General features: G+C 38.8%; 4 protein-coding genes across 9 annotated transcripts; 2 read left to right on the forward strand and 2 right to left on the reverse strand.

Annotated features, from left to right (window-relative positions):
• The first annotated feature begins 3,372 nt into the window (after positions 1-3,372).
• il-18 (interleukin 18) lies at positions 3,373-7,565 on the forward strand. Of its 2 annotated transcripts, XM_090223423.1 has the most exons (7): positions 3,413-3,558; positions 4,592-4,687; positions 4,875-5,264; positions 5,599-5,941; positions 6,028-6,165; positions 6,601-6,755; positions 7,100-7,565. In XM_090223423.1, exons 5-7 carry the CDS (start codon positions 6,078-6,080, stop codon positions 7,322-7,324), a joined length of 468 nt encoding a protein of 155 aa, XP_090079549.1. In that variant the 5' UTR covers positions 3,413-3,558; positions 4,592-4,687; positions 4,875-5,264; positions 5,599-5,941; positions 6,028-6,077; the 3' UTR covers positions 7,325-7,565.
• Positions 7,566-7,692: 127 nt separating this feature from the next.
• On the reverse strand, positions 7,693-15,838 carry sdhdb (succinate dehydrogenase complex, subunit D, integral membrane protein b). Of its 2 annotated transcripts, XM_090224669.1 has the most exons (5): positions 15,719-15,837; positions 14,672-14,782; positions 12,514-12,664; positions 10,619-10,663; positions 7,693-9,359 (listed from the first exon to the last, which is right to left on the reverse strand). In XM_090224669.1, coding segments are annotated over exons 1-4 (312 nt in total). In that variant the 5' UTR covers positions 15,768-15,837; the 3' UTR covers positions 7,693-9,359; positions 10,619-10,662. The 2 variants fall into 2 exon arrangements, with proteins under 2 accessions (XP_090080795.1, XP_021442751.1); XM_021587076.3 differs by lacking the exon at positions 10,619-10,663 and having other exon boundaries at positions 15,719-15,838.
• Positions 15,839-17,880: 2,042 nt separating this feature from the next.
• Positions 17,881-18,707, forward strand: LOC149971246 (mitochondrial import inner membrane translocase subunit Tim8 A-like). The gene is made up of 2 exons (XM_090224673.1): positions 17,881-18,092; positions 18,325-18,707. Exons 1-2 carry the CDS (start codon positions 17,994-17,996, stop codon positions 18,493-18,495), a joined length of 270 nt encoding a protein of 89 aa, XP_090080799.1. The 5' UTR covers positions 17,881-17,993; the 3' UTR covers positions 18,496-18,707.
• Positions 18,650-23,408, reverse strand: LOC110507168 (L-amino-acid oxidase). 4 transcript variants are annotated; one of them, XM_090224657.1, is made up of 8 exons: positions 23,276-23,408; positions 22,403-22,505; positions 21,669-21,883; positions 21,365-21,477; positions 20,952-21,153; positions 20,309-20,377; positions 20,008-20,144; positions 18,650-19,820 (listed from the first exon to the last, which is right to left on the reverse strand). In XM_090224657.1, the coding sequence occupies exons 2-8, from the start codon at positions 22,431-22,433 to the stop codon at positions 19,787-19,789; spliced, it is 801 nt and encodes a 266-aa protein (XP_090080783.1). In that variant the 5' UTR covers positions 22,434-22,505; positions 23,276-23,408; the 3' UTR covers positions 18,650-19,786. The 4 variants fall into 4 exon arrangements, with proteins under 4 accessions (XP_090080783.1, XP_090080780.1, XP_090080782.1 ...); XM_090224654.1 differs by having other exon boundaries at positions 18,650-19,905; XM_090224656.1 differs by having other exon boundaries at positions 18,650-19,905; positions 20,549-21,153; positions 22,006-22,505; positions 23,276-23,321.
• Between the last annotated feature and the right edge of the window lie 2,391 nt (positions 23,409-25,799).

Consider the following 25,799-nt stretch of genomic DNA (forward strand, 5'->3'; position numbering starts at 1 on the left):
AATTTCAGTCTCTCGATGTGCAAAACTGATAGACATACCCCAAGCGACTTACAGCTGTAATCGCAGCAAAAGGTGGCGCTACAAAGTATTAACTTAAGGGGGCTGAATAATTTTGCACGCCCAATTTTTCAGTTTTTGATTTGTTAAAAAAGTTTGAAATATCCAATAAATGTCGTTCCACTTCATGATTGTGTCCCACTTGTTGTTGATTCTTCACAAAAAAATACAGTTTTATATCTTTATGTTTGAAGCCTGAAATGTGGCAAAAGGTCGCAAAGTTCAAGGGGGCCGAATACTTTCGCAAGGCACTGTAGTTATAAATAATTTGTACACTGCAAATTGACTGCAAGAATCCCAAACAGATATATTGGACAAAAACAGAACACTTCAAACCTTGATTACATTGGGAAACGATCACATATGCCTCCATGTATGCGTGGGAATACTTGAGAACAGATTTCCTAAAGTAAAATCATTTTGAGCTGATTTCCTGGTGATATTAGTTAAGGGAGATTTTTTCTTCTTAATTTGGCATTTTGGGGAACCCTGACCTACAGTATTCCAAATACTTTCAGATACTTGAGCTGTGCTTGATTAATTTTAGCCAGTACAATGGAACCAATAGTATAGTCCCCAAAGTGCAAACGGTTAAATCAAGCACACATTTGACATGTGTATTTGACCCAGGTCTGAATTTAAATGCTCTGCATTTCCGATCATCTAACATCCAAAATTGTTATTTTTGTACAATAAGTACAGTGTCCTTTCAGCAATGTGTGGTCTAAAGCTGAGAGCTATTTCCTAATCCTTTCAGTTACTGTACATTTTCTTATGTCCATTGGCGTCACTCTTGTCCCCATGGACATTCATCAAAAACACTAAACATGCAATGCTGCAGATGCAGAGCTCAGTCATTTCAGCATGTTTTTTTTCTGACTATACTCACATCCTCTCACAGTGAGGCCAAACTATACCATAGCCTGCCTGTGTCATCAGTTACTGCGATGTCCCACTTAAATTGAACCAAACTGTCTGTTTGACAAAACGAGCACGAATGCTTTGACAAACTTGACAGGGAAATAATTAGTAGGCGAGCATGTTAAAGTGGTTAATGCAATAACTGGTGTAGGTAGATAAACCATTTCCCCTCGTGTCAACCCATCAGACTTTATGAGCGCTGATTTATACAGTGTAGGCACAGATGAAAAGGGAAACCATATATGGGACATGAATGTGAAACCGCTCAATGTTATATCATCATCATAAATGCAAAGATACACCAGGGGTTTTTGACAAACTTGAAGTGATGTTGAATTCCTGACCATAGGTTGAATGCAAGTTATTGGAATATTGCAATGTGAGTTAACCCTCTTTTCCCTGGATTTAGGATAAGCTGTGCTATTTCAATCAACTAACTATCATGGTTTCCTACTGTTATAATGACTTTTTTATGAAGTATTAGTTCTCAAACAAACATCTTTTCATATCTTCTCAATTTCACCTTGAAGTCGGTACACATGTTTGATGATAAATCATATGATGAGTGTACTGTGCAGTGAGTTTTGATAATACATGTTCACAAGACAGCAAACCTTCTACAGTATTTAGCATGTAAGAAATATTTAATAGTTTCAAAATAACTATAACTGGCATTTTGGTCAATACCACAGACATGTCTGTTAGAGATCAATTATGTAAATGTAATAGTATGGTGTTTATGCCATACTAAATTGACAGCCTTGGGACTACAGATTTGAGTTGATCAGTTATGCTAATTATGTTCCTCACTAAAAAACTAAACATTGAATGAAGTTTCCTTTTGTATCCATGGCCATTATCCTAACAGGAAACAACTTGATCATAACCTCAATCTGTTTCGTTTCAAATTGGGTACAAATTACACCATGCTTTCAAAACAAATGTGCCTTGTTTAGAAAACATACTTGATTTTATATACAGTGCCAGTCAAAAGTTTGGACACACCTACTAATTCAAGGGTTTTTCTTTATTTTCAACTATTTTCTACATTGTAGAATAATAATGAAGACCGCAAAACTATGAAATAACACACATGGAATCACATAAAGTGTTAAACAAACAACTTTTTAACTAAACAAATCAAAATATATTTGAGATTCTGTGTGCAAAGCTGTCATCAAGACAAAGGGTGGCTACTTTGAAGAATCTCAAATATAAAATATTTTATTTAACACTTTTTTTGGTTACTACATGATTCCATCTGTGTTATCTCATAGTAGTTTTGATGTCTTCACTAGTACAAATAATGAAAAACCTTTGAATGAATAGGTGTCTTCAAGAATATAACTTTTATAAATGCCTCATGAGTTTAGTTCAATTGTCACACTCCATGAGAACCAATAATATAAGCTTGTTTCCCCCCAATGTTTGTAAACATATCATGGATCATCAGTCCTTGCATTCATAGCTATGTCTATTGTCTGAAAACAGAGGTGGGGGGGTGACTGTTTACTTATTATTTCATCTGATGATTTGCCCTTCAAACAGTTACATATTATCAAGATATCAATGTGTCACCAACCAAAAGGTAAACAATGAGACCTATAGCAAATGCTGCATATGGCATTAATTTTTCACATGTAAATAGCACTTTTCAGTAGTGCTCAAAGCATGCCATTCCATTGAGCGCAGCATCGAATCAATGAGCCCAATCAGTCCTCCATGACAACAAAATCATAAACAACAGAGTAGGGCTGGCTAATAAATCCTTAGATTTGGGGTCATGCTCAGGTAAAACAATTTGGCTAATCTATACTTGCATATTTCCAAGTCCTATTCTTGAAGATCAAGGGGTGTAACATTTATTGGAATGACTGGAATTCTGATAGACTTTGGTTTTTAATGTAAAGATATAATTTAATCATATTTTTATTATTATATGTAGTAGAAAGCGATGGGTTAGAAGAAGCCTACATAACCAACTCTTAAAGTCAAATTTAACATCCGTATATGGACAGCTATATAAACTTGAACATTGATTTATCCGGGAATATGTTGTTAAATTGGTAACGTACATTTCTAAAAGTTACTGAATGTAATTAGATTACGTTACTGAGTTTGGGTCATCCAAAAGTCCCGTTACTGATTAGTTACTAGTTACTTGTCCAAAATTGTAAAGGATTACATTTAGAAAGTGACGTACCCAACCCTGCGGATTGACCGTGCAATTTGATATGTGCACTAATTTAGCGATGTCATCATATTCGCAAAAGTTTATAGTTTACGGTAGAGAAACAGTCATTAGCACCCTTTCTACGTTTTGCGTTACAAAATTTGGGAGGCGCATGGCGTTGTGGTGCTCGATTTGGCCTCTGCAAGCCTCCGGGGGCGCCACAATTACATCACACCCTCCATTTGCAGTCTCCGGATCTTTATTGTTTAAAGCATAAATTGGGTTTAGCAGCAATGCGACCGAGTGTCGGAGGTGCCACACATGAATAGGCTACATCTGTCGGTACAAAGTATCTATTCTAAGTTCAAGTCATGACTGAATAGCCTACAGAAGGCGACATTTCCGAGGTAAGATATAGCCACACTTCATCTTTAAGAATACTGTCGAGTTGACAAGTTAAATCTAAATGGTTTATGATTGAAACCACTTCCTGGTTGTGCCCTAACTGACGGGCATTTATGCCGCATTCAAACAACTGAGAACTGAGAAAACAACTGAGAACTGAGAAAATACGAGGTCAAATAATGACTTTAGTGAGCTTCAGGTCTGAGTTCCTGAGTAGGAATTTCGAGTTGGATGACTGTTTCAAATCGATTTCAGAGTTTTGAGCTCCCAGTTGTTTTGAACACGGCATTAAACACGTGTGGAACAAAACACACATGTAGGCCAATTGGGTAGTTTTATTAAAACAATGTACATTGCTTCAATGATAATGACAATAATATGAGTGTATGATAAACATGTTGGGGGTTCTGTTTACTGAGTTGGCAGCGTTTCCTATCACTAAAAGTAGGGCTATGTGTATGATCGGATGACTATCTGCCAATGGATCTTAATGATGGATCAAAGATGATAGCTCTATGGTCCTTGCAATATAGGATCATCGGGACATCCCATTTTAATTGTAAACTTCAAATGTGGTAAGGTAAATGTAGGGGTTAGGGTAGGGACGTCCCAATGATCCCGGATAGCGCAAACTGTAGTCCTGGAATGGCGATTACAGTGCACAAAACATTAGGAACACCTTCCTGATATTGAGTTGCACCCCTCACCCCTTCCTCAGTGCAGCTCGATTCATGGCATAATCAAGTGGAATGTCTCCCCCTGGTGTTTGAAAGAAAATCCTACATCTGCATTGGTATGAGTAGAGGCTATTCTAATTAGTGTTTTATTAAATGTAAATTATATAAGCTATATTATAGTATTTTAAAGGCTACTTGAGTAGGCTTTTTAACTAGCCTACTTATAGATCTATATATATATATATATATATATATATATATATGTATATATGAAGGGCACATGGCCAGTGAGTGAAAAAATTAATGTATGACAATATTTGTCATAAATTTAGGCCTCATAACATATTTTTGCCTCTAGTGACGTTCAAGCTTGATCCGGAGAAGATGGCAAGCAGCTCCGAATGTAAGTGTGTTGAGTTTGCGGTAGTAGACAAGGAGGACATCTTTTTTCAAGGTAAAGTGGTGCTTTAAAAGGTTGACTGAACTTTGTTTTTTATGTCCACACGTGTAAACTACCGATTTTAAATTATTATTTTTTTTTTTATGTGAATAATGTTCAAAGCTTTGTCAGAGATGTCACCCTCTGCTCCTTGTCTTTGTGTTTTCTTCATGTTATCTGTGTGGACTGATTCCCTGTAAAGTCGAACATGACGGTAATATACATTTCTAACAATTACTATTACAAGTTATGTAGATGTGGCTCGTCTTACCTAGACCATGTGCTATTTAGTTCCAGCTGAAAACATAGACTGTTAAAGTAACTGTCCAGTGAAAATCTCACATTCTGTTAGCTCATACCCAAATAATGTTGTTGACTTATGCTATACTCATGTTTGTGGCCAAAGCATAAATTGGAGAAAAAACACTTAAAAACCCACACATCAAACTCATCAATCTCAAACAGAACATTTAAAAAATACCTTCTATTTCCTCATAGAGAATGATGCCATCAGAGATGCTGTATATAATGATGAGATGGTCTTGTCTCCACCCTAACAATGGGAGTCATTGTCCTAAAGGCGGGAAGGCAGGCGGTCTGCTTATCGCTGTATTCCCACGTGGACAGATTTTGACGGGAGTGACTCTTTTCGCTTAGCCTCTTCCTCTCTGATGTCATCCTACTGAGGACTGGTATATGCCCATACCATTCTGTTGTTGGTGTACGCCCACACCATTCCAACACAGATACATTGCTTTTTAATATACTTTAAATAGTTTTTCTTTCAAATAATATTAATTAACTCGTATTGTAATTAATTCTAGGTCATATTTCATATAAATCTGAAAACACTGGACAGTTACTTTAAAACATGTACACCGAACACCTTAATATTGAGTTGCACCCCCATTTTGCCCTCAGAACAGCCTCAATTTGTCGGGTCATGGACTCTACAAGGTGTCGAAAGCGTTCCACAGGGATGCTGACTCCAATGCTTCCCACAGTTGTCGAGTCGGCTGGATGTCTTTGGCAGTTCTTGACACAAACCGGTGCGCCTGGCACCTACTACCATACCCCGTTCAAAGCCACTTAAATCGTTTGTCTTGCCCATTCACCCACTGAATGGCACACATACACAATCCATGTCTCAATTGTCTTAAGGCATAAAAATCATTTTTTAACCTGTCTCCCCTTCATCTACACTGATTTTGAAGTTGATTTAACAAGTGACATCAATAAGGGGTCATAGCTTTCACCTGGATTCACCTGGTTAGTATGTTTTGTATACTCTGTGTATATCACACTGTCAAATGTTTTTTGTTTGTTGGGTTCACACATTCCCTCCTCGTCTGCAGATTTAGAGTTGGATGATTTTCAAAAGGAGACTAGAAAATGCTTCCAAAAAATGATCCAAATCAAGAACAATCGATTCCTGGTTGTAGATGAAGACGTTCTCAAGTTTAAAGAGCGGAATAAGGAGCAATGCAAAGCAGGTAAATGTACCTAGTGAACCCAATTTGCCGGGGTTAAAGTTATCCATCACTGTGAAGGATTTCTGTCATATGGAATTGGCCACTCACGGTTTAATACATGTACAAAATGATGAGAGTGAAGTCTTGAATCTCGCTCCTTTCAAAATCTGCGGTGTTGCTCGTGGCAACTTCCTTTCGTTGAGTCTACCTCTAAGTGTAAGTCATGGGATTTTTGGGGGGGCTTTAACCCCTGAATCTGTGTCCAGTAAACTGGCCCTCAAAGTATAATACAGAGATTAGGCTACTGATGCGCTTGCTGCATATCACAACCCTGTGCATCAGGGAAGATCAGGTGACATCCATATGACTAAAACGTGCAAAAGTACTTTACGCATATTTGCTGCAAGACATATTTCCCTCTGTTGGATGCATATTTTTTTCTTATCTGGTTTCTAGATGATTGCCGGTTCAATATCCAACAATATAAAAACAATGACATTGCCAAGGCCAATGGAATTGCTGTTATTCTCTCTGTGACATCACCTTGTAAGCAAACTTACATGGTGTGCTGCAAGAATGGGGACCAAGAAGGAGTTTCTGCTAAACCACTGGTAAGCATACATTTTGAAATGAAGTGCTTACATCTACGTTACATTTAACGTATGGCTTAATTTCACATTTTACAGCTGAACTTTCCACAAAGCAATAGACACCCTCTGTAGTCTCTTTAGCCTTAGTTTGGGGTTGGGTTCAGCAGTCGTTCAAGAAAAACAAAAATCGGTGTTCTCCTTATGAGATAAGATCAGGAAGTACATTCCCACTTAATAGTTTCTCCCTGCTGAATTACAACCCAGGTGTGATTATTACTGTACCTTCATACCAGCTGTTCACACAAACAAACTTCACACTGACAAGACAAAGGTAACCCACTCCACTCCCTCTTATTTCCCCCCAGGAGCAACCTTTGCCTGACTACATTGGCTGCTCAAAACATGAGGCTGTGTTCTTCATGGAAGTAATTCCTGGTACATCTCAGTACAGATTTCAGTCATCGCTGCGGACTAGTTCATACTTGAGCTTTGAGGCTGGACCAGATGCAGAGCTCATAAAGTTAGTTCTCAGGCAGGTGCCTAAGGATGTTGTGGATGAGAACTCTAAAATGCGCTTACTGACATGTTGAGTTTATGGTTCTTTTGTTAAATCACTGTAAATACTCAGTGTTTATAGAATAGAAAGTTATTGGTCCAGTGGGATGGTTTATATATTTTTTTTAATGCTTAAATACCCATTATAGAGTAGTAGTATACACAAGTTCGATTGCTTAGTCATTCTGAACAGTTACCAGACGCTGTTTCTACCTGTGTGTAGTCTACCGTCCTCTGTATACGCTCTGTATTAAACTGATTTAATACATAATCAAATCCGTATCCACATTAATTCTGAAGAGGCTTAAGGTGCATTTTTCTTCCCAAAGCTAATTTGTGATTAACAATCTGAACGGATTGGTGATGTATAAATCGACGACAACTAATAAACAGACAACACAGCTGAATTTCCAAAGCCATTTAAGCTTTTAGACATTTGAGTAATATGAGAACAAAGACATACCTTCATCTTTCTTTGATATTTAACAAGGACAACTCTTCCTTGTTTCTGCCAACACTCCCAACAGAACAAAAACAAGGCTCTGCCATTTTGACCAAGTGCATGCGCCCGCTGTTGACTTCTCTTAATATTTGATGCTAGCTGTACTCAACTTGACGCTTAGCAGCTGTTCATACATAAACACACTTGATCAGATAAATGGAAAGTGAAATTCCTGCCAACAAGATTGCTAAATACTCAGGCAAGAGTATGATGCCAGGCAGAGCTGAGAAAGTAAATTATGCACATTATTACAAAACCAGGATACTGTCATAGGATAATTATTGACTGACTAATTTAAAACACGGCCTGGTACAGGAGGAAGTGCAATGGTGTACAGATCAGTATGGCTACTCTTCTACATGCTCCTGGGATGTGATCAGTGAGGTGAAACATTCAGAACATTGCAGTTAGACATTTAATGAATAGAGCTGTGGTGATGCCCAATTCCACATGACAAATCATATCAATTACACAAAATGCATCTCTCAATGTTCTATAATGTTGCACCCTTTCTGAACAGACCCCTGAAGTCCAGAACAGTATGGCTATGGAGTTTAAATACTGCCAGTGGTCACATCCATTTGCTCATGTCAATCAAACCAGACCAGCAAGGTCGAACAGACTAAATGTGTGGCACTAAGCTGACTGCAATGGTCTTGAAGGGCACTAGCTGGTATTTACAGACTGGTGACAGACACAAAACATACCACAAATAAGAATGCAACGTCTACATAATAAATTAAGTTAGTACAGAAGAGATGAGAAGTCATTTGCCATACTGGATCTTAAATTCAGGTCAAATATGTAAATCACTGTGGCTACTTCCCCAGATAATAAGCAACGCACAAGTGTTTGGAATATTAGCAGTTGATAACAGGCGTGCACTCAGTGAGAGGAAGCTAGAAATGCATTGAATAAACCTGACAATTCCCTATTCTATCTACATAAGATCATCACATCTGTTCTACAAAATGCATTTCTATCTAAGTGTTCTGTAAAATTGCACCCTCCTTAACAGGCACCAGGTAAAAGTTAACCGTATAACATTTAACCAACTGCAGCATGTGTTTGGTAGGGGTCAGGGGGACTACTTATTTAGTTTAGTCCACATAAATCAATAGGAGCCGATTATTAACATGCCCAAAACAGATCTGTTGATGCCCAACACAAAACCTCCAGAACTTACAAACAAGCAAAAAAAAGTTAACCCCCCCCTCCCCCCCCAAAAAAATCCTGACTCAACATGATTTATGACGCTTGTGAATCACTGGTAATATTGTGAAATTATATATTTATAGAAATGTACATATAATCCCTTGAATGTTCACAATCATACCAGAACAAGACGGCTGATATCCCAGTGCCCACGCCACCCATCCCAAACCTCCAAGCCTCAATCCATTCATTTGCTCCATAAGAGGGCCACCGCTTTGCAAATGCCTACATCGTTGTAGTTGAAGTAGCAGAGACCGGCAAAGGTGACAGTCGACAACAGGAAGAGGCCTGCGTTGACCATCTTGATCTTCGGTTCTCCGTGAACGTAGTCCGTTAAGACTTGTCCAATCCCCCTGGAGAGAGAAGACAATACAAGAAATGTATGAAACTGCTTAAAACCACAATATTACGTAATAGCCAGTGATGTATGGCCAAAATAAAAATGAATAATAGATGGGTAAACTATAATCGTGGTGAGCAAAGTAACGCTCCATATACCTTCAATGTTGCACAAAAGGTGGGTAAATGCTTGTGCAAAATAGAAGTGGCTAAATAGCGTTAACCAATGTTCCCTCTAATTTTTTGGGGCACTGAGCAAATTTCAGGTCTGTTGATTGCAAACTTGAACGTGTTTACTGTGAACACAGAGACTGTAGCTGCTTTAATTTACATTTAGCGGTGGCCAAGTAGGCTACTGTGTCTATTTGATCATAATATAGTCCTACCAGCGTGGCCTACCATCAAAAACAATGGATGAAACAACATTTTAACATTGAAATAGAACCGCTATCACTCAGCCTACAGTAGCAGACAATGTGTGATGTTCAATGTAGACCTACATTCCATGAGACTGTTGAAAAAAAACATGCAGGGCTTGACATGAACCTTTTTTATCCACTTGTCCGTCAGACAAGGAAGTGACTGAAAAATGTTGTTTGATGCAAGAAACCACTAAAAAGATAAAAAGCATTATTATTCCTATACCATTATTTTAGAGAATCAGACAAATTATGCTATCCTCTGCCTACTTAGCTTATTCAAGCCGGTTTTCAAATACAACACTGCCCCTTTAAGACAAAAAAGCTCCTTATCTGACTCGTTTTTCAAATATGTCTAGAAATGTACAAGTTTGGTGCTCTTGTAGAAAGCAATCAATCCCCTATTGCTGACTACAAATGATCTATAACTGGGATAACTCACTAACTAGCAAAGGATATGAACAAAATGTGCATATGTGGCTACATGCAGCTCTCGCTCTGATCTCAAAACAAGCACATCTAGTCACGACCGCTCATGCTATAAACAAAGTCCAGTTCAAAGTAAATGGCACAGATCCATATATGGCAATGGGCTACTTGCATATAGGCCTACTGCAGCTCCAATTGTTTATGCCGCACAGGTCTGTGTAGAGTACGGGCAGAGTAGTGCGTGTCAATGCAATAGAATCTTACTCCGATATGTTCTGTATACAACAATCTCTTGCATAGTTGATTTTGTTTTGGTATGTTGCATTGAAAGTGGCTAATATTGCATTGATTCTATCACAGTTGCCACAGTAAAAGGAAACATTGATCGTGTTAACAGGGAAAACTCTAGAACAGTGGTCACCAACCTTTTCTGAGTCAAGATCACTTTGAGTCAAACTGCAAGACGAGATCTACCGCAGAGATTTAAAAAAAAAAAAAAAAAAAAAATGACTTAAACTTAAGCCTATGCAACATTAACCAATTCAAAACAGTACTGTGGCAATGAGGTTTGTGCAGTAAGCCATCACCACTTATAGGCTTTTCTTGAATTGCTCTGCCAATGCATTGTTCTTCTGTCATTTCATGTATTTTTATATACGAACATTTGAGGTAGGCAATATGATCACACAGGTAATTGATCAATTGTTGTATTACTTGAGGCACAGCTGAGTGAGAATACATTTGAAATGTTTTGCTTATTTTTATTTTCCTGGGCTGATGGTACCTGCATCTGATGGTCAGTCTCGGTGGAGGAAAAGAGCAGCAGACTGAAGGTCCGCCTCAACATCCCTTCGCTCTCCCTTTCCTCCACTGACCAAAGGTATGTCTTCCAGCTGAGTTGAGTGAAGTTTAATCTCGTGCTTCTCTCTGTGGGCTGATATTTCTTCTGCATGCACTCTCGGGGCTACTGAGCGTAGCTTAGAGGGAACATTGGCGTTAACCCTCCACTACACCACTGGTTATAGCCATCCTAACTTCACAGTCATGATGGGACATAGTCCTGACTTCATAATCATTGGCTTCCCCAGGGTAATGTTTTGCAGAGGGAAGTGGACAAATGCATAATTGGAATGACTGAAGACCCACCAAGGAGCCACCAAGTCCTTGAGGAACACACCAATAGCTCAAGGAACCATCATGCGACCTTAGTTAGGCTATTCTTTGTTTAGACTACAGAGTGGGGTGTCTTGTCCTGTTTATGTAGCCCATGTGAAATGGCAAGCGAGTTAGCAGCGTTCAATCAATGACGCCGCTCTGAGACATAGAAGTAGTCGTTTCCTCTGCTCTGTAAGGGCTGCGGCTTTTGTGGAGCGACAGGTAACGATGCTTTGTGGGTGACTGTTGTAAATGTATTCAGAGGGTCCCAGGTTTGAGGGTCCCAGGTTCCCAAGCTCTGTCCTCCCAGTGGCCTTGGAGGACAGAGCTTCGTAGGCGTACTCATAGTGTTCCTCAGTTAACTGGACAATGGTGCCATTTGATGACTCCAGTTCAAATAGTGGCACTCAAACATTAGCAAGTAAGGCAAAGTTCAATAGTACTGAGCTCAGTTTAAAAAATGGCTTCATTATAGTCCAAGGCACTTAACAAAAGTAGCACAAATGGAAAAGCCACTGTGTATTACACATGACCAGCATTCTTATGTGTAATCCTGATGTTTAAAAAAATTATCATATGAGTGTGCATTTCAACTCCTCAGCGACAAGTTGGCAACAAGTTTGACAACTGGGAATTAGCTGGTTTTCATTAGAGGGTCATGCCTTGAGGATATCCAAGTATCTAAAGTGAAAAACTAAGGGGTATTAACACCACACATGACTAGGATTTGTACTTTAAACCTGCCACTTATTTAGTCAGTGGTCTAGCAATGGCATAGTGCTCCAGGGAGACATTTAGCCCACCTCTTCAAAAATCTAAAAGCTCTCGTAAATTAAATTAAAATAAATGCTAAGAACAAAACTGTTTTTGCATGAGCAGAAATGTAGTGGACATAGACTTGGTTGGTTATCCCAACCACTTGCCTACTCTATTCTATTCACCATTGTCCTTCATAAAAGCTTCCGACTGTAGTCACAACCCAAGTCATTTTCTCAAGCTGAAAAACTATGGTCTGAGCTCATTCGGAACACGTACAACAATTTTAGTCCGGAAAGGATATTTTGTGGAAATATGAAAGTAAAAATGTTTAAGCAGAATAAGGAAGTGAGACCGCTGGCCAGTGCTAGTTAAACCAACAAACAATTTGAGGGGAAACTCGTCTTACCAGTGGCCATGCAGGGTGAGGGCGGCAGCCAGCGAGTAGTCAACAGCAGGTCCGGGGAAGTAGTAGGCAGCAGGCCCCAAGGCCAGCAGCAGTACGCTCACCACACGCTCTCCTGTCCAATGCAGAGAGGCAGCTTTGGACACAGAGCCGGCTGCAAAAGGGCAAATAACAAAACATCCAATCATACATCCACATGCAGAACTAACCTCTTGTGGAGAGAGGGGGTCATCATTTAAACACTCATCATTGAAAACAGTGTATTTACATGCATTTTATAACCCTTTAGCCAGATAGAGATTTATAGTTGGCCTGACATGTTTTTAGCACATAGAAGCAATTACGTTTGTCTATTAGCCTACGGATTTTTGTTGTTGCGTTTAACAATTATCCCAGTTAGTTTGTAACGGAGGTTTATATCTTTGAGGTTTTAATATACAAACATGCTCCAGTGGAGGCTGCTGAGGGGAGGACGGCTCATAATAATGACCGCAACGGAGCAAATGGAATGGCATGAAACATGGTTGTATGATGTATTTGATACCATTCCACTGATTCCGCTCCAGCCATTACCGCGAGCCTGTCCTCCCCAATTAAGATGCCACCAACCTCCTGTGGCCCGCTATCATAAGTTGTTGCTTAGGTTCTCAAGTTTCATGGTTCACTAGATATCACAGTTCAAACATCATGCCACATGTTGGCTAACCTTGTTCTGAGAAAATAATCCAAATTGATTATCCTTGATGTTTCTACAACTTGATTGGAGTCCACCTGTGGTAAATTCAATTGATTGGACCTGATTTGGAAAGGCACACATCTGTCTATATAAGGTCCCACAGTTTACTGTGCGTGTCAGAACAAAAACCAAGCCATGAGGTCGAAGGAATTGTCCGTAGAGCTCTGAGACAGGATTGTGTCGAGGCACAGATCTGGGGAAGGGTACCAAAACAATTCTGCTGCATTGCAGGTCTCCAAGAACACGGAGGCCTCCATCATTCTTAAATGGAAGAAGTTTGGAACCACCAAGACTCTTCCTAGAGCTGGCCTTTCGGCCAAACTGAGCAATCCGGGGAGAAGAAGAACATAAGAATTTGTTCTTGACTGACTTGCCTAGGGAGGTGACCAAGAACCCAATGGTCACTTTGACAGAGCTCCAGAGTTCCTCAGTCGAGATGGGAGAACCTTCCAGAAAGACACCCATCTCTGCAGAACTCCACCAATCAGGTGGACAGCCAGCTTGGAGTTTGACAAAAAGCACCTTAAGGACTCTGACCATAAGCAACAACATTCTCTGAACGAGATTCTCTTTGGCCTGAATGCCAAGCGTCACGTCTGGAGGAAACCAGGCACCACTCATCACCTGGCCAATACCATCCCTACGGTGAAGCATGGTGGTGGCAGCATCATGCTGTGGGGATGCTTTTCAACTGCAGGGACTGGGAGACTAGTCAGGATCGAGGGAAAAATGAACAGAGAATAGTACACAGAGATCCTTGATGAAAACCTGCTCCAGAGAGCTCAGGACCTCAGACTGGGGAACTCCCCAAATAAAGGTGTGCCAAGCTTTTAGCGTCATTCCCAAGAAGACTTGAAGCTGGAATCACAGTCAAAGGTGCCTCAACAAAGTGCTGAGTAAAGGGTCTGAATACTTATGGAAATGTTTTATCAATTTGCAAAAATATGTTAGCCTGTTTTTGCTTTGCCATTATGGGGAGGGGGGGGGGGGGGGGGACTATTTCATACATTTTAGAATAAGGCTATAACGTAACAAATGTGGAAAAAGTAAAGGGGTCTGAATACTTAACGAATGGACTGTATGTACCAAATACACAAACAACATGTCAGTGGGGACATCACTAACCGGCTCCCTGCCAATAAATGACTTAACCCCCTCTCTCAAATCCTTCTCGCATGAGACAGCATACAAGAGCTCAGCATACAAGAGAGAGCAAAAAAAATACTTGAATCGCCTTAGTTGTAAGGCTGTAGGCTCTTATAATATAATAATACCACTATCACCTTACATAAGTATCCTAGCCTGAACATTGATTACTTTAAGAAGTCACAAAAATCACAAACATACAATTATTATTATTAATCTTTTGAGTGCTACAGGCAAAATTTAGGCTATCGGCAAAGCTCTTATATTGTGGAAACAAACCATAGAGAGATGAGGATCCATGAATCCTAGCAGTCAACGGGTAGGGACAGTCCTGGTCCTTTTGCTGTGCAACCAGGGTTCGAGAGAGGAGAGAGCTACGATAAAACAGAGCTGTGGGGAGAAGACGAGAAATCAGTGTCATGAACAATATTTAAACTAAATCACAATATTTACTTTTCAATTATAAGTATGGTTTTAAATTATGGCAAAGCAACATAAACCAATACAGCTTAGGCTATACTTTAATGTAGACAGTTGTTCACACGTCTCGGTTCCAAAATGTGAATATTATTACACACAGGCCTTTATAAATCAGAGGAGGTGTCTTTCTTTCCTCAAACTGTAAGGAGTATCATGAATAAACCATTCCATTATTGTGGTTGTCAGCAATCACAGGTAGCCTATCTGGTTGATACGTTTTTTAGGGTAACTTGTTTGTGTGAATTGTGTGTCTTGGGAGTTGTTAAAAGTAGTATAAGTACAACTAGAGGTCAAATATGGTAATGTCAGATATTCGACGAACTGAAGTATAGGCAGCCAAACACCATATACTGTAGGAGTATGGCTGAATTGGATTCATGCCACAGTGTGTGGGTTTGATAGGGGAAGAATAGCCTAACATGTATATATAATATTTTGAAAAGTGATAGATTATGTTGAGATGGCCTTAATTCCTAACAAGCATGAGGCCTAAAACTGATACGAAGAGTTTAGAATCGATCATTTTAGCTGCTTCAGGCTATTTTACGGAATGCGGAAACAGATCCGATTCAATGCAGTGACGCCAATAATTGACTCCAGTGACAGCTCGCCCAGGAAGCCTAGCGGTTAAGATCGTTGGGCCAGTGACCAAAAGATCCCCGAGCCGACTAGGTGAATTTGAAAAGTCGTACCTTGCTCATCCATCAGCTTAAACATTACGTTAGCTGGCTAGCTACTAGCACATTACAATGTGTAACGTCACTTTTGGCAACAATCTGTAAGAACAACAATATGAAATACACACAAATGTGGAATTAGCATACAATTACACACAAAGACACTTACGTTTGACACCTCTGTGACAGACAGAACTTATCCTGACGATGGCCGCCATGACAATTAACCAACCAAGGTCACACAACTTACCCGGATGTAGTTGCTGTTTTGTCCACTGCTGATCAGGAGTATATGAGCACAGGGTGATAGTCGACTGTGGATGCTTTTTCGTGTTATTCTCATGTGCCACATAAACTGCATTTTAATGCAAACAATGATGCAATGTTTGATTGATCTTGGTTTAATAGGCTATTTCCAATAATAAAGTATAAGAAACATACATCAATTTTGAGCAAACGTTAGGGGCAATGTTGATCTGCAAAAATAGAAGACTGCACATTGCTATATGTTACCAAATGTATTATAACAATTTCGGTAAATGGGATGGGGCTAGAGAAATTTAACCACTCTCAAATTCATAGACAGAGATATGGTAGCAAGGACTGACCATTCATGATTTCAAAGGTATAGTTTTAACTATGTTTTGAAGCTATAGTGTCTGATTACATTTACTTCGTTTACAAACATTGGAGTAAAACAAGTTCATATTTTGGGTTCTGATGGGGTAAAACAGTTGAACTAAGCTAATGAGGTATTTATAAATTACATTCTTAAAAAATCTATTGGTACACCGCAGTACATCATTAAATTATAAATCAAAAAATTGATATAGCAACTGCAGATTACCCTTTTAATCTGAATAGATAGCAGTGATTATATTAAAGGGATAGTTTAAACAAATTAAACAATGGCATATTGGTTTCCTTCGAATTTAAGCAGTCTATGGAGAAGGTACGACGGCAATCAATGCTTTGGTTTTCTTTACCTGGCTACTGTTTCAATAAAAAATAAAAAAAATAAAGCATTTGTGGCACAAATCCAAAGGAAGTCAATGGTACCTATTTTTGCATTTCCGTCCTTCATTTCCATCCTTCATAAATCATCTGTAAGTGACTTCATTGAGTTACACAATCCATTTTGAGATACTTTAGGTTGGTGCGTGAAAATTCAGTGGTGTAAATACTTAAGTAAAAATACTTTAAAGTAAAAAAAAAATTTTTGGTATCTGTATTTTACTTTATTATTTATATTTTTGACTACTTTTACTTCACTACATTCATAAAGGAAATAATGTACTTTTTACACCCATACATTTTCCCTGACACCCAAAAGTATGTAGCAGGACAGGAAACTGGTCCAATTCATGCACTTATCAAGAGAACATCCCTGGTCATCCCTACCGCCTCTGATCTGGCGGACTCACTAAACACACATGCTTCGTTTGTAAAATGAGATCTGAGTGTTGTAGTGTGTCCCTGGCTTATGTAAATACATTTTTAAAAAACAAGACAATTGTGCGATTTTGGTTTGCTTAACATAAGGAATTTGATACTTAAGTATATTTAGAACTAAATACTTTTAGACTTTTACTCAAGTAGTATTTTAATGGGTGACTCACTTTTACTTGAGTAATTTTCTATGAAGGTATCTTTACTTTTACTCAAGAATGACAATTGGGTACTTTTTTCCACCACTGTGAAAATGCTAATATATTCTAGGTTCCATTGACTTGCATTGAATTTGTACCTCAAATGCCATATCTTGTCCAAATAAAGCTTACAGTGTAAGAAAACCAATATATAATTTAGGTGAACTATCCCCTGAACAGAATCTATCCATTAGATTGCATGTGTGTATCCTATTATTAAAACGTTCACATTGTTTTATTAATGGTGCAATATGCAGAAAATGCTCCGCCATTTCCTGTTTGAATAGTTCCCCTAATTTCATGTGACAAAACAAGCAAGTATAGTGTAGAGAATCATTGTACCATCTAAACAGCTGTGAAATATATTTTCCATATCCAAAAATATTGTATTTTCAGCTGGTTGAAGCTGGTGTATAAAACCAAAAGTATAATAGCAAAAACAAAACTTTAGAAGGGGAAGCATAGGAATATCGCACACAGAACAGATATACCGCTTCTTTGACTTGCGTTCAATGAGAATTATATATCTATAACTCACAATTCTATGTGAATTTGGTCAAGTAGCCCAAAAAGTTAGATATTGTGGCTTTAGAAAAAATGGGTTGGCCTTACATAAAATAGAGGCTGAACATTGAAAATATTGGAGTGTCATGACTCATGTGTTAGTCAATTATCTTCGTAATAGAGCAAACCCACAACAAACCACTGAGCAGCAAACGCACAAGCCTACAGAGAAGGTCATTATCAGCTCTACCGGTTGAATTAACCCGACTGTAACCAATCATAGGTACTGTAATGGACGGCTTTGATTTAAATTCGTCAGAAAAGGCTGATGCTTCAGAGCTCCAAAGGATGATCGCAATTGAACAACAGAAAGCGCAGTTTCAGGCCCAGGTAGATAGCTTAGCTCCATACATCAGAAGTTATGCTACGAAGTTAGCTAGCCAACTAAAGCTAGGTACATTAACTATTCTGAACTGTATCTTGCATTTGATTTTTTATTATACAATCAAATGTGTTCTCAGAATGGACAAACCGAATTGCGAATTGATTACGGAATCTTCTATTTATGTTTTGAGATCTCTACATGGAAGTTGACTTAGCTGATTCATTGCTTCTTTTGAAGGTGCATAACTTCACAGATGTTTGTCTCGACAAGTGCATGGAGGGGAGCCCGAGTTCAAAAATTGATTCACGGACAGAGGCTTGCCTCGTGAGCTGTGTTGACCGCTTCATTGACACTACCTTGTCTATAACCAACCGGTTCACGCAGATGGTGCAGAAGGGTGCCCATTGATGGGAGCTGGACAATGAGAAATAGGCTATAATGTTTTTATTTTGTAAGAGAACTGTGCATTATGTTTTCCCTTATGCATCGAACCCATAACAGCATTGCCTAAAATGATGATATGCCACAGTACAATTATTGGACATGCTAGAGAATCAAAGTATTTGGTTGCAATACAGCTTTATTACATTTAAAAAAATAAAAAATAGGCCCAAGAACTACACCTACACAGTGCTACTCATAACATCTCTATAACATCTGTGTGACAACATCATTTGACATAGTTATTTTGTACAATACTGTAGGCTATTTAACAAAGTTGCCATTTTAAAACAGTACACACACAAAAATAACAGGTTCGAAAGGGGAAAAAGTATGAACATTGTGCCCTGAAGAGGACTTGTAAATAGGCCAGTAAACATTCTCAGTTCTGCTGAACATTTCGTCAACACTCCTCTCATCATGTTGTGCCATTCATATTGAGTAGAGCAGAACACATGAATACTACCGAATGCATCATCAGACAGTACTAAAAATGTTTTATCAAAATAAATCGTTTTTGGTTTGGCCATTGGATTTCGTAATTTAGTTTGTTAACATTCAACCTCTCAAGCTATTCAAAATAAAAATGTATCTGCGCAGGCCCCAGATGTCTATCTTTCTAGGTTACTGATGTTCCTGGCTGCCCTTAGTGCAGATTTCATGGCAGTCTCAATCCAAGCATGAGGTAGTGCCGTGTGCTCCCCAGCAAAGTGGACCCTGCTCTCATTCCTGAACAGGTTTGAGGCGTAGTCCGTCTGCTGGTAAGGTGTGTAAATGGCAAAAGCCCCCAGGCTGAAGGGATCCAGCCCCCACTTCTTCACCAACCCTCCAGTGCAGAGAGGTCGTATAGCCTCCCCATGGATCTTAACCAGGTCATCCATCACCAAGGCCTTCAGTTCATACTCGCTGACCCCCTGGAACAGAGTGGAGTCATCGGAGCAGGTGTAGGACGCAAGGAGAGCCCCCCCAGCCGTGCCTGGGAAGCTGTGGCTAGGGTAGTAGATGAAACGAGAGGGGAGATCCGTGATGCTTTTCCCCCCTTTGATACCATCCTTTTCCCAGAATCTCTCGCTGAAGCTGAGGACCACCTTGGTGGAGCTGGCGTAGTGCACGGACCGCAGGGCCTCCATCTTCTGGGGTGACAGCGGGGGTTGGAAGTCCATGAAGAGGGTGGCCTTTGCTGTAGCTGTCACCAGGGCATAGTCGACTGTGAGGTTGGTCAGAGAGGATGGATCACGCCAGTCCTGGTAGGATATGGTCACATTGCTGCTGGTTTGACTGATGAGTCGGACCTTGGAGTTGAGAAGGATAGTGCAGTTGAGTGCCTGGTAAAATGCCCTTGGTAAATGGTCAAACCCATCAGTGATCTCGTAATAGCTGAAAAACAGAACATTCCACTTCTTTAATACACTACTTAACAAACACTAGATGTAGGACGGGGTGTCTAATTTGATTGTACATGCATAGTAGTGTTCTTACACAGTGTTGTCATTGATATCTGACTGAATATACAGCATCTCAGTAAGTGATGCGTAGAAGAGGCTGTTCTCATTCAGGATATCTCCAATCATGCGCAGGGCACCACGACTCAGGTTCCCCTCCTTCACTAGATACTCCTGTCAGAAAACAACACTCATTAAAATGGCTGAATAAATATATTTAAATACATTTGTTCCTGTTTCTAGTAAGGAAAGTGGCAAAGTGCCTACCAATTTAGAGTCTGACAATAATCCTGCATCTTGTCTAATGGTTACCTATAAGCAACCAAGTGTTTTCTTACCTTGACTGAGTACGAGTCATATTTTCTCAACATGGCCTTGCAGCCAGCTGTCTTCATATCATTCCTTATCTACAACAAATAATTTGTATAAATAATTTGTTATAACTGTTATGTGACACATACCTGTATATAACAACATTTAACATTACACAGTGTTCCACCACAGGAGTCTAAACATGCTGACCAGACCGCGTGCGTCCACGTGCGCCATCTAATTTAAACATTGGGTTGTTATTTTACCTGAAATGCACAAGGTCCTCTACTCCCGACAATTAATCCACAGATAAAAGGGTAAACAGAGTTCGTTTCTAGTAATCTCTCCTCCTTCCAGGCTTCTTCTTTGGACTTTATATTGCGGTTGGCAACCAACTTTATGGTGCATTACCACCACCGACTGGAGTGTGGACCTCAGTTCATCTTTCAATCACCCACGTGGGTATATGCTCCTAAAAACCAATGAGGAGATGGGAGAGGCGGAACTTGCAGGGCATCAAGCGCCAAAAATAGAACCAAGTTCTATTTTAGTGCCTGGCTACACAGATGTTCTTTGACGCGCGCAAGCTGTGTGGGTGCAATGATTGAATAATGTGTACATTTATTTTGCAACACGAATGGTGGGAGCCCCCCCTCTCTTTGCACACACCTTCCACAGGGCCAAGTCAAAGAGCTGACCAGCCGATTTTCCCCTTTCCTTGTCAGTCAAGGGATAGTTCAGCACGTCTGGGTTCTCTTTAACTCTGTATGTTTTCTGCAGCAACCCGTTCACATGGTAATATGTGTTGATGTCATCCTGGATAAATGGATTCAGTCCAAGGCCCATTTTTGATGAAAATGATAAAAGAATTCTGTTGAATTAAAAATGCCATAGTTAACATTGTATTGATGGTTAAAGTACACTTGCTATCATTCTTATGCAACTCTATAGGACATGCACCATTATCTGATAATTATTCATTTGAGATAGGATGCTTGACCTCTTTTGAACAATAACATATGAGGACAGGGGATAAGAGGTAGCTACTTATTTCATGTGATAGGACAACAGGCCTTACTCACTTGTGAAAGCTAGGGATCCTCATAGCACCCAGCTCTGCATACCATCCCTCTCTTCTATTTCTGTAGGTCTCCACCCGTCCTCCAATTCGATCACTTGCCTCTATTAAAGTCACCTTGTCCAAAAAAACAAAGGCTATCAGTTTCCCCCTTTTACACTGTAGGCCTATTATTAGTCATAACCAGATAATTACAATACTGACACTAAATTCCTTTCTCACTATGTCAATCATAAGTAAATTAGCATATGTCAATGATATTAATTGTGTTGACATTGATACAGTAAATTATACAAAAGATACCGTACCTTGTGCCCTGCGTCCTCCAGAAACTTTGCTGCAGTCAGTCCAGCAATACCACCACCGATGATGGCAATATGATGGGGTGTCTTTGTAAAGGGAAGACCTCTGTCCACAATTTCAAGGAGTTCGGCATAGTCTGAATCTTGCAGGCACTCAAAAAGAGGATCCTCAATGTATCCATTGACACTGAAAACTATGATCACAACTATAGCGACAGGAACTGGAAAAGAGCAAAAGTACATGTTAAATAGACCTTTAGGCTTACAATATAAAAAAAACATGTACTAATTTATTTTTAAAAGGGCTACAGAGGGATATGTTATTAAAGTAGATGCAACATACATGAATGGCATACAGTCTGCTGGGCTATTCTTATTTCCACCCAAAATCACAAAACAAGATCGAGAATGACTTTTAGAATGTTCCTGAACATCCCCTTCACTACTTTCCAATGATTTGTAGGAATTCAACAACACATTTTTACAAAAGCAGAAGGTATTGTTTTGCAATTATACATAGATGACCACATGTTTATTTGTATTTGCGTTTCCCCATAAGGTGACGCAATACTTGTTATTTTGATTGTAGAGTCAGTGTATGTATGGACTCCCTGAAACAATGCATTTTTACAAATTATTCAAATAAACCAAAATATAGGCTATGAACTTTGAACACAAGTCAATTTGTCATTATATCTAAGCTAAAGGAAGATGTGTTTAATAAAAAGGAAAATACTTACAATATTTGCACAACGCCACATAGGGTATCATCTTGACTCCTAAGCCCAGAGTTCTTGCTTTCCCTTTTCTAGTGATGCTCACGCCCACCGGAGAAATAGAAACCTAAAACAAAACATGGAGGCACATACTGTAGTCTAGACAATGTGATTGACTTTGTTTTACTAATATTATATATGTTATATAATATTGAACGCCACCAATATTAAGTTACACATTTGTTTTCGTGGCTTATTAAATTAAATTAAGAACATTAACATTAATTTGCGAATCATGCATATCATAACGACTTACCTTAAAACACCTATATATGAATAAATCATTAGGCCTACAGACAAACTGAGATATAGGTAGGCTATAGGCTACCTTCCCTAGAGACCACTCACCTTCATCAATAGAAACTTATCAAAAGCGATATGCATGAATGAAACAAATATCTGTGAGCTATATAGTTTAGCTATATTACTTAGCCTAAATATTTTCTAGGATTCTTACAAGTTGGCGTCTCACCATGAAAGACTGGAAATCACACATGGTATGTGTGAAATTGCACCCAACGTATGTTAATGAGTGACCTATGTGGGCTCCTGAGGTCGAAAATAAATATTTTCCGACACCGGCTCGAGATTCAACCACACTGAACAAATTAGATTAGTGAGGTTTACTTTTCACCAGCATACCTAATTTCCCCCTTCCCACCAACATAATATATGTTTTATAGTGTTTTTAGTGTCACCTGAAGTGCACCTTGCCTTACCTAACCTGATATAGAGAAATTGTATTTTAAGATTCGAAGATAAGATTCTACAGTGAGTTATATTTAATTGGATACATACATTGACAATTAGGTTAAATCAATCAGAACGTCTACTCACCTTAGTGTGATGTCAAATGATAAGCCTGTCTGTCTTCGTTTATAGTGCAGGAGGAGTGCAATCGAAAGTAAACGTGAAGGTTTCAAAAGGGTTACATCATTGGAATTCCTTTGTTTCCGTTATTTGAGAATTGGATACATATCAAAAGCCGCTTGATAAGCCTTTTAATTCATGTGATGTAAACAGTCAGCAACACATTAACTGTGATAATGCAATGGATGTGCTCCACAATGCACCTTTCACCATGCATAATAACCTGATTGCTATATTACTCTTTATAAGAAAAATGATAAACAGAAAAAGAACAAGACGAAAGTAAATGTTTCGAACTTCCTTGACTGCATTAATGATGCATCCCAATGGCACCCTATTCTATACATTGCGCTGTGAGTCCTGGTCAAAAGTAGTGTACTACAAAAAAAAGTCATTTGGGATGGGTAAAAGTAGTGTACTACAAAGGGAAAAGGGTGTCATTTAGAATTGAACACTACAACTTTGACGCTCACCTGGCTTTTATTATATTGGGTGTTGTAGACAGATTGGCATTTGAGCCTTATTAAAGCTAGGATACTTCATTGAAACAATAACAAAGCGAACCCCGCATCTGTTTTAGTAAAAAGCTAAGCGACGGCGAAATATAACCACTCTCAAATGTATTAAGATCACTTTATTGGTAAATTGCACACAAGTTCCAACCGAAATTTGACTTCCGCTTTTAACCCAACCCCTCTGAAAGACACACATACACGTTTTGGAGAGGTGCGGGGGGATGCTACGGTGGGCAACGGGAAGCTGTTGTTGCCTTGGTCAAGGATACAACGGCAGGCAATGGCATCTAGGATTTGATACCAACAACCCTCCAGTTGCCAACTCACTTCCCACAATATTTTTCCCGTAGGTATGGATGCAAAGACTGACCATCCATTATATCAAAATTATAGTTTTAATATGTTTTGAGGCTATACACGGTTTGTTTACATTTACATTGTTTATAAACATTTCAGTAAAACAAGCTTATATTTGGGGTTTTGATAGGGTACAATAATTGAACTAAGTGCATTAGACCTTTATAAGTTATATTCTTCAAGAATCAATGTGTTTATATCCAGTGGTGTACAGTTAAGTAAAAATACTTTAAAGTACTACTTAAGTAGTTTTTGGTGGTATCTGTACTTTACTATTTATATTTTTGACTACTTTTACTTCACTACATTCCTATAAAAAATAATACACTTTTTACTCCATACATTTTCCATGACACCCAAAAGTACTTGTTACATTTTGAAAGGATCCAAGTCCACTTCCTACACGTATCAAGAGAAAATCCCTGGTCATCCCTACTGCCTCTGATCTGGTGGACTCACTAAACACAAATTAATGCTTAGTTTGTAAATTATATCATAGTGTTGGAGTGTACCCCTGGATATCCACCAATATATATACACATATTTATTTATTTTATGTTTTATTATTGTGCCATCAGGTTTGCTTAAAATAAGGAATTTGTAATTATTTATACTTTTACTGTTGATACTTAAGTATATTTTAGCAATTGCATTAAATTTTGAGACTTAAGTATATTTAAAACCAAATACTTTTACTCAAGTAGTATATTACTAGGTGACTTCCACTTTTGCTTTAGTCATTTTCTATTAATGTATCTTTACTTTTACTCAAGTATGACAATTGAGTACTTTTCCCAGCACTGTTTATATCATTCATTTCTAAGTTCACAAATTGATGTAGCCTTTAAGGATTCTAGATTTAAGCATTTCCCACGCTACATTGTGCCACATTGACGTTTGTGGCATATTTTTTCAGGTTATCTGAGCAGCCGCTGAACACTAGAATAGATTTTTTCAACAGCCAAAGTAGAGCCACATGAGTCAAATCAAATCCAATGTATTCGTCACATACACCGTTTACAGCAGGAATAAAAGGTGCAGCGAAATGCTTATGTGCTAGCTCCCTCAACAATGCAGTACATTAATCAATAATAATGATGAAAATAGTAAAGTAAAAAATAACATGTAGTGGAAGTAATAGAAGAGGTAGTGTGCTGTATTTACACTGTATTTCTAAATAGAAATTGGGTAGTGGAATCAATAGTATATATCAGAACAGCACTGTTGACCTACAGTTGAAGTCGGAAGTTTACATACAGTTAGGTTGGAGTCATTAAAACTCGTTTTTTAACCACTCCACATATTTCTTGTTAACAAACTATAGTTTTGACAAGTCGGTTAGGACAACTACTTTGTGCATGACACAAGTCATTTTTCCAACAATTGTTTAAAGACAGATTATTTAACTTATAATTCACTGTATCACAATTCCAGTTGGTCAGAAGTTTGCATGCACTAAGTCGACTGTGCCTTTATTAAACAGCTTGGAAAATTCCAGAAAATGATGTCATGGCTTTAGAAGCTTCCGAAAATTCCAGAAAATTATGTTATGGCTTTAGAAGCTTACATAATTTGAGTCAATTGGAGGTGTACATGTGGATGTAGTTCAAGGCCTACCT

The sequence above is a fragment of the Oncorhynchus mykiss genome, chromosome 27 (genome assembly GCF_057628025.1).
Source record: "Oncorhynchus mykiss isolate SJ-2025 chromosome 27, ASM5762802v1, whole genome shotgun sequence".
Classification (NCBI taxonomy): Eukaryota; Metazoa; Chordata; class Actinopteri; order Salmoniformes; family Salmonidae; genus Oncorhynchus; species Oncorhynchus mykiss.

Bases quoted from the DNA above. Each gene is read 5' to 3' on its own strand.
- LOC110507168 (XM_090224654.1), bottom strand. From the start codon at position 22,433: ATGATACCCTATGTGGCGTTGTGCAAATATT. The intron at 20,378-20,951 runs GTGTGTGCAAAG...TATTTGTTGTAG, and splicing joins TTGACTTGGCCCTGTGGAAG to ATAAGGAATGATATGAAGAC. The intron at 20,145-20,308 runs GTAAGAAAACAC...GTTTTCTGACAG, and splicing joins ATGACTCGTACTCAGTCAAG to GAGTATCTAGTGAAGGAGGG.
- il-18 (XM_090223423.1), top strand. From the start codon at position 6,078: ATGATCCAAATCAAGAACAATCGATTCCTGGTTGTAGATGAAGACGTT. The intron at 6,166-6,600 runs GTAAATGTACCT...TCTGGTTTCTAG, and splicing joins TAAGGAGCAATGCAAAGCAG to ATGATTGCCGGTTCAATATC. The intron at 6,756-7,099 runs GTAAGCATACAT...ATTTCCCCCCAG, and splicing joins GAGTTTCTGCTAAACCACTG to GAGCAACCTTTGCCTGACTA.
- sdhdb (XM_021587076.3), bottom strand. From the start codon at position 15,767: ATGGCGGCCATCGTCAGGATAAGTTCTGTCTGTCACAGAGGTGTCAAA. The intron at 14,783-15,718 runs GTAAGTGTCTTT...TTCTCCCCACAG, and splicing joins CTGTCACAGAGGTGTCAAAC to CTCTGTTTTATCGTAGCTCT. The intron at 9,360-12,513 runs GTAAGACGAGTT...TTCTCTCTCCAG, and splicing joins CTCACCCTGCATGGCCACTG to GGGGATTGGACAAGTCTTAA.
- LOC149971246 (XM_090224673.1), top strand. From the start codon at position 17,994: ATGGACGGCTTTGATTTAAATTCGTCAGAAAAGGCTGATGCTTCAGAG. The intron at 18,093-18,324 runs GTAGATAGCTTA...CTTCTTTTGAAG, and splicing joins AAGCGCAGTTTCAGGCCCAG to GTGCATAACTTCACAGATGT.